The following is a 6,931-nucleotide window of genomic DNA, read 5'->3' as shown; positions in this document are numbered from 1 at the left end:
GGTTTTTCTCTGTCTGACTGACAGTAAGTAAGACCAGCTCATGTCGCTTCGGCTGCCTGCAAATATGTAATGTGAATCGCCAGTTTGCTGCTGCTGTTAATCATTTACTGGTTAAAAGACAACACTTAATTCCTCTGTAGCTTGTCTGTGAGCGAAGACCCCTGCACAGCGCCGACCCCTGTCTCCACACTGCTACCCATTCACTCACCAGTTCATACACTTAGAAGCGAGAATGCTCAGAAAGAAAGAAAGAAGCGAGCTCCGGGATATGCCGTTCAGGTTGCCAGCGAGATATGAGCAAGGTGTGATTTGAGAAAGGAAAGCTTTGCTCAGAAGATGTTGCCCAATGACTCCGCCAAGCACCTCGCCAGCCTAGATGATGCCATGGACACTGCCAATTTTACCCAGAATGGGACTTCAAGCGGCACGCACAGCAGTGCTATACTTATCTCATTCATCTATTCAGTCGTATGCTTTGTTGGACTCTGTGGGAACTCCTTAGTCATATACGTGATCCTAAGGTATGCCAAAATGAAGACGGCTACCAACATATACATCTTGAACTTGGCCATCGCCGATGAGCTACTAATGCTAAGCGTGCCCTTTCTGGTGACCTCAACCTTGCTAGGTCACTGGCCTTTTGGTTCTTTGCTCTGTCGCCTGGTACTCAGTGTGGATGCCATCAACATGTTCACCAGCATCTACTGCCTCACTGTCCTCAGTGTGGACAGATACATTGCTGTAGTACACCCCATCAAAGCTGCCAGTTACAGGAGACCCACCATAGCTAAAATGGTCAACCTAGCAGTGTGGCTCATGTCCATTTTGGTTATCCTGCCCATCATAATCTTTGCAAACACAGCCACCAACTCCGATGGCTCAGTTGCCTGCAATATGCAGATGCCGGAGCCTGCCAAGCAGTGGCTAGCGGTGTTCGTGGTCTACACGTTTTTAATGGGGTTTCTCATTCCCGTCGTCGCCATCTGCCTGTGCTACATCCTCATCATTGTCAAAATGAGAGTGGTGGCTCTTAAAGCAGGCTGGCAACAGCGCAAGAAATCGGAGAGAAAGATCACCCTGATGGTAATGATGGTCGTGACTGTGTTTGTGATGTGCTGGATGCCATTTTACATAGTTCAGTTAGTGAATGTCTTTGTGGGGCAACAAGACGCCACTGTCAGCCAGCTCTCCGTCATCTTAGGATATGCCAACAGTTGTGCCAACCCGATCCTCTACGGCTTCCTCTCGGATAACTTTAAGAGATCGTTCCAGAGAATCTTGTGCCTACGTTGGATTGACAATGTTCCGGAGGAGCCCATAGATTACTACGCCACGGCTCTAAAAAGCAGAGCGTACAGCGTGGGAGACTTCCAACAGGACCCACTGGAGTCGGACAGTGTGTATCGCAACGGTACTTGTACCTCAAGGACCACCACCCTCTGATAGTAATCACAAGGGAGGGGTACAATAATAGAACCCGAATAACAACGGAGAAAGCCACTACCTGCTTTCATCTGGTTTCACTTGTTCTGCATTCGTGGGACATATCTCTGCTCCCGCGTTTTGTTCCCTACTCTGTTGCTTTAGGTTGTGAATTGTGAGCGATGACCTTTGCTCGCCGTTGTTTATCAAGGCCGCGATTCTTCAGCTATTTGTATCTTTCAGGTGGTCGGTTATTTTTTTGTGAAGCTTCCTCTCCTAATTCGGGTTAAGGGGATTGTAAGATGTTGTCGCGCCTGAACCACTGCAAGCTCCGTGCTGTTGTTGGCAAAATGTGAGATCCATTTAAAATACGTTTTTGTGTACAAAAATTCGAAGACCTTCGAGAATGCCAGTATTGTAGTGTTTTACAACTATTTTAAGTTTCCCCCATTTAATTCCACATCGGCTTGTTACGATACGTAGTATCACATCGAGGACCAATGACAGTTCTTAAAAGTAAAACGGTGAAAGTCAGTTTGAGAGTCTCGCTCTATCGGTACTGAAAAACAGCAGAATTATAACTGCTGCACTATTGCTGCATCTAGGAAATGAAGGGCTGAATTACAATTCCCCTAAAATATACGTACTTTAGACGATTAAAATCGATTTTTTATTATGCCCTTCAATAAGAACTAATGGGGGGGGGGCGTTTTGTGCACAAGAACCCTATATCAACCTTGCTTTCTCGGGGACTTAATGGCTAAATAATTCGAGACTGATTTTATCACTATTCTATATTTTAATAGAATCATAAAATGTTACAGCTCATTCAGCCCGTCCAGTCTGTGCGGTGTGGCCCTTCACATGAGCCACTCTCCATGCTTTTTAATATTCCTCTTTTCAAGTTGTATTGTTTACGACTATTTTTCGAATGTTACATGTAAATCTGTACAAGCGCCAAGTTCCTACTGGAACTAAAAATAATTCTTCTAAGTTACGCCATTAAGAACTAAAGGGCGTTTGAAACCTGAATCCACGCGTTTCTATTTAAATATATATATTACGTAACAGCAGTTCCTATTTGTTCAGGCAAACAAAAAGAGCGACGCACATTTCAAAATGCAAGTAAGTATTGACAGGGCTGCTGGTTCACCACAGCCTTGACAGAGTTAACAGAAATGGCAATTTGGTTTTATGGTTAAGACTCGGATCAGTAGATGCAACAACCTCATCTCTGGTAGATTAATCGAAATGGCACCGCTACTGCCAGCCTTTAACGTTACATTTTGTTGTTTAAAAGACCCACTGAAATCCTTCAGACAGTTTAGTAGTTCACCTATTAAAGGAAACCTATTCTTAAATATAACCCGGTTAACTTTTTCGGTACACTTTTGAATCAAATCAAAGCTGAAATCCCCAGCAAATTTCAATAGCTTTTTATTCGCAGATTGACTGATGTGACATCAACATACGAGCCTGTATATTAGCTCTCAGGAAAAGTAAAACACGTGGTGTGAAAAGATGAGTTTAAAGAATGTAAGTTTGGTTTGTAAATTTATCCTGTGCAATTACACACTTCCGTCTAGACAGGTTTCTAAATGTGTTCTGAGATTGTCGTCCATTAGCATGTATCTACTCGTTTCTATTGCTCAAAAAAGCACTTTACAGTAGAGTGTTCAGATCAGTGTCATTATTTGAACCAAGTGTTATCTAACTCTCCAACACATTAAAGATCAAGTCTGTGTTAGTAAAGATGTTTAAAGCGTCGTTAATTTCAATATTTAAATGAAAATATCGGTACATATTCTAAACAAAACCATAGTACATTTCAGGTGTATTTTTTCTCGTATAAAGCGGTAGTGTTTACATGGCATCCGTCCAAACGTACGTTTCCTGGAAACGACATTTACTCATCAGATTAACGTCAATATACCTACCCACTTTATGTGGTCGGGGTAAAGCTATTGGATTTCTTGGGTTGTTGGCATATTTGCGTGGTCAATAACTATATGAGCACATGCCCTTTATTTCTAAGTCACTACAATTTTTTCTTGTACAGACTCCTAATATATATATATATATATTTCCAGCATCTCATTTAACAAAAAAGTCACACAATAACTCGCAGCAACAAACCGGCAAGTAGAAAACAAACCCTCCTATCCTCCTTGAACAGTTTAAGCTTGTAATATCGATGAATATACAATTGAAAATAACAATGTGTACTGTCTCAGCACAGCTCCCGGTCTAAGTGCCCTGCGTTAGTCCTGTTTACTTTTCAGCAAGAATACTGGCTCCAGCCTAAAAATCACTTTGATTATTTGCTGTTAGAAATTCGACTCTTCGTTCATCTCAAACCTGATAAAGCATAAATTACCCCAGTTTTAACGATCGTTATACTTTCCCATTAAAAACAATCTGCTGTACATTTAAGTTGATAGGTTAGATGAAGTAGGGAGGGAGGAGGCTCATGTGGAGCATAAACACCGGCATGGGCCTGTTGGGCCGAAAGGCCTGTTTCTGTGCTATATATTCTATGCAATCCTATGTAAGTTAACACACAATATGTGGGCGTTCGTACAACAGATCGTGATTGTAGAGTGAGCGCCTCCGTGTGGTTCCTCAGTGTACTCCAGCCTCGCTTATTTCACCATTTCCTTTGGGACCGTTAACTTCATTTTCACTTGCTAAAGGGGTTTCCACGTAGTGATTCTCATTTGTAACATTTACTGTACTCTCGGCGGCAGGTTCGTTCACTTGATGAACAGAGTCTGTGCTTTTACTCTCCAGACGATGTTCATTGGGTACTGTTTTCCGGCTGTCTCCTTTACCCCGCTCCCTGATAATTATCACCGCAATTGCAATCAACAGCATCAAAACTAAGACCCCAATAACGACCTGGTATATTAGGAAGGGCGCGTTTGAGTGAGCTTCCTGCTTTCCTTGTTCTGAACCTCTGACAGTCGGTGAAAAGGTAAGTGTTGAATTTTCAGCAGGACGAAGTAAATGTGTCGTTGGTGCTTTGGAGGCTGATATGGAAACAGTAGAAGAGGTGATGTTAACAGCCACACTCTCTGTGCCTCTGAGACGAGTCCTGGAATGCTCATTGAAACCACTTTCCAATTCTCCCTCAGGAACGCATTTACTTTGCTCCCAGTCCACTACAAAACCCTTGTCACAATAACAGAAGAAGTCTTCAACGGTCTGAAAACATCCATTTTGACAAGGGCCATCATTTGTTTTTTCCCAACAACTGTTGCACAGAGATTCCAAGTTTCTAGGGGATGACCACTTAAGTTCCCCTTTCTGAAGCCCACACTTCACTGCGATAGATTTGCCATTAGTGCAACTAATGATAGCCACTGAACCTTGAGGTACATGAGAGGAGAGCTGACTTTCACTCTGGTGGGGGGTTTTATAAACGACCGTTCCAACATCAGTATTTAGGGTTTCACACATTTCGTACTTGCAAATGAATCCGAGTACTTTAGTGGTACACGTGGAAGCTTCCCATCCAAGTTGGATTTGGTTTGTGATGTTCACCTGAAGTTTAACACAGCTCTCGTGTATGCAGGTTCGCAAAGGTTCACGAATCCAGGGACTGTAAGTGGAATGGTCATTCCCATTGACCCAGAAGAATCCACGTAACGGCTTTTCAGCAATGTAACACTGCTTGACCTTCCTGTGGAGTCCTATCCAGAGCTGATGCAGTTGTGGTCCAATATTTACATTGGTTGCTATAAGCTGCCGAATGCTCTCTGCTTCGTCATTACTTTTCATGGTGGTCAGAATTCTTTTCTTGTCTTCGCACAGTTTCTTCGCATGGGGAAAGGAGTTTCCATCCCAGTGCAAACTGTAACACTTCCCTTCATTGCAAAACGTTTGTGTTGATGCGTGGGACCGAACACCAGACTTCTGCAAATAATTCTGTAGCCAAAGTAAAATTAACACTAAACGAAGCATGTTTGGTTTCTCTGAGGGTATTTGCGTTAGCGCAGCTTTCTCAGACCGAGCGGCTGCGAAGTAAGTTAGCTTTGTCTACACTGGACTGCTACTTCCCGACTGTAATAAATCAAACTAAAAAACGCCCCAGCTACAGGGGGAAGTCTGATAAAGATATTTATGGCTTGTATATCCTGTGGCGTGTTGGTAGGAAGTAGGAATTAAAAAGACACCCTCCTCAGCAGAAAGTGTTTGCAAATATGAAGAAATGTTTGCCCGGTCTAGGGCAGTGTACCGTGACAGGCTAAATGGCTTAGAATAGGCATAAAGGATGATGGGATAGTTAGCATATAGTGTGAATGAACAAAAGGTGCAGAGTAGCACACGGAGTAAGAATCAGGGAGGCTGAGATAAAACAGACAAGGACAGTTAGTGCACAGTGTAATACAGATAATAATTGAGGAATGATTCAGTAGCCTTGAGGACTGGCATAAATAAGCATTGGGGCCCTCTATCTTACAGAGTTTTGTGCCAAAGCCAGTCACGTGATATATGCTGAGTCAGGATGACTGACAGTTGCAGGCAAAGAAACTGTACAAGTAGATATGTTTCAAGGAGAGGTGTAAATATGGTATGAACCCCTTAGTTAAGCAAACTCAGCATTAGGAACAGCTTGGATTGGTGATGCTCTTAGACCCTGGATTAGTATCGTACGGGTGAGTGTACAAACGTGTAGCTTGCTTGTATTACTTATGTGTGTGCTGTCCAATAAAATCTGTCAAGTTGATCTGACTCCGGGGTTTCGAACCTTTATTCACAGAGTGCGGATCACTCCAACAACACCATAAAAATATATATCAAGTTAAAATTTATTGCATCATTCCCATGTCAAACCGCCACAACTAGTGGAATATTCTACTCTGACCTTATCCAGTAATTTTTTTAAATTCGTTCACGGGATGTGGGCGTCGCTGGCGAGGCCGGCATTTATTGCCCATCCCTAATTGCCCTCGAGAAGGTGGTGGTGAGCCGCCTTCTTGAACCGCTGCAGTCCGTGTGGTGATGGTTCTCCCACAGTGCTGTTAGGAAGGGAGTTCCAGGATTTTGACCCAGCGACAATGAAGGAACGGCGATATATTTCCAAGTCAGGATGGTGTGTGACTTGGAGGGGAACGTGCAGGTGGTGTTGTTCCCATGTGCCTGCTGCCCTTGTCCTTCTAGGTGGTAGAGGTCGCGGGTTTGGGAGGTACTGTCGAAGAAGCCTTGGCGAGTTGCTGCAGTGCATCCTGTGGATGGTACACACTGCAGCCACAGTGCGCCGGTGGTGAAGGGAGTGAATGTTTAGGGTGTTGGATGGGGTGCCAATCAAGTGGGCTGCTTTATCTTGGATGGTGTCGAGCTTCTTGAGTGTTGTTGGAGCTGCAATCATCCAAGCAAGTGGAGAGTATTCCATCACACTCCTGACTTGTGCCTTGTAGATGGTGAAAAGGCTTTGGGGAGTCAGGAGGTGAGTCACTCGCCGCAGAATACCCAGCCTCTGACCTGCTCTTGTAGCCACAGTATTTAT

At 43.7% G+C, this 6,931-nt stretch overlaps 2 protein-coding genes across 2 annotated transcripts; one reads left to right on the top strand and one right to left on the bottom strand.

The window, feature by feature from the left end:
• The first annotated feature begins 336 nt into the window (after nucleotides 1-336).
• On the top strand, nucleotides 337-1,443 carry sstr1a (somatostatin receptor 1a). The gene has a single exon (XM_067991453.1). It carries the CDS (start codon nucleotides 337-339, stop codon nucleotides 1,441-1,443), a length of 1,107 nt encoding a protein of 368 aa, XP_067847554.1.
• A 758-nt stretch (nucleotides 1,444-2,201) lies between these two features.
• Nucleotides 2,202-5,479, bottom strand: LOC137326406 (complement component C1q receptor-like). Its single transcript, XM_067991452.1, has one exon. The coding sequence runs from the start codon at nucleotides 5,383-5,385 to the stop codon at nucleotides 4,045-4,047; it is 1,341 nt and encodes a 446-aa protein (XP_067847553.1). The 5' UTR covers nucleotides 5,386-5,479; the 3' UTR covers nucleotides 2,202-4,044.
• Between the last annotated feature and the right edge of the window lie 1,452 nt (nucleotides 5,480-6,931).

Source organism: Heptranchias perlo, chromosome 10, assembly GCF_035084215.1.
Source record: "Heptranchias perlo isolate sHepPer1 chromosome 10, sHepPer1.hap1, whole genome shotgun sequence".
Classification (NCBI taxonomy): Eukaryota; Metazoa; Chordata; class Chondrichthyes; order Hexanchiformes; family Hexanchidae; genus Heptranchias; species Heptranchias perlo.
The sequence above is the reverse complement of the archived record's forward strand: the minus strand, read 5'-3'. Positions and strand labels throughout refer to the sequence as shown.

Excerpts from the sequence above, each read along its gene's own strand:
- LOC137326406 (XM_067991452.1), bottom strand. The coding sequence starts at position 5,385 with ATGCTTCGTTTAGTGTTAATTTTACTTTGGCTACAGAATTATTTGCAG.
- sstr1a (XM_067991453.1), top strand. The coding sequence starts at position 337 with ATGTTGCCCAATGACTCCGCCAAGCACCTCGCCAGCCTAGATGATGCC.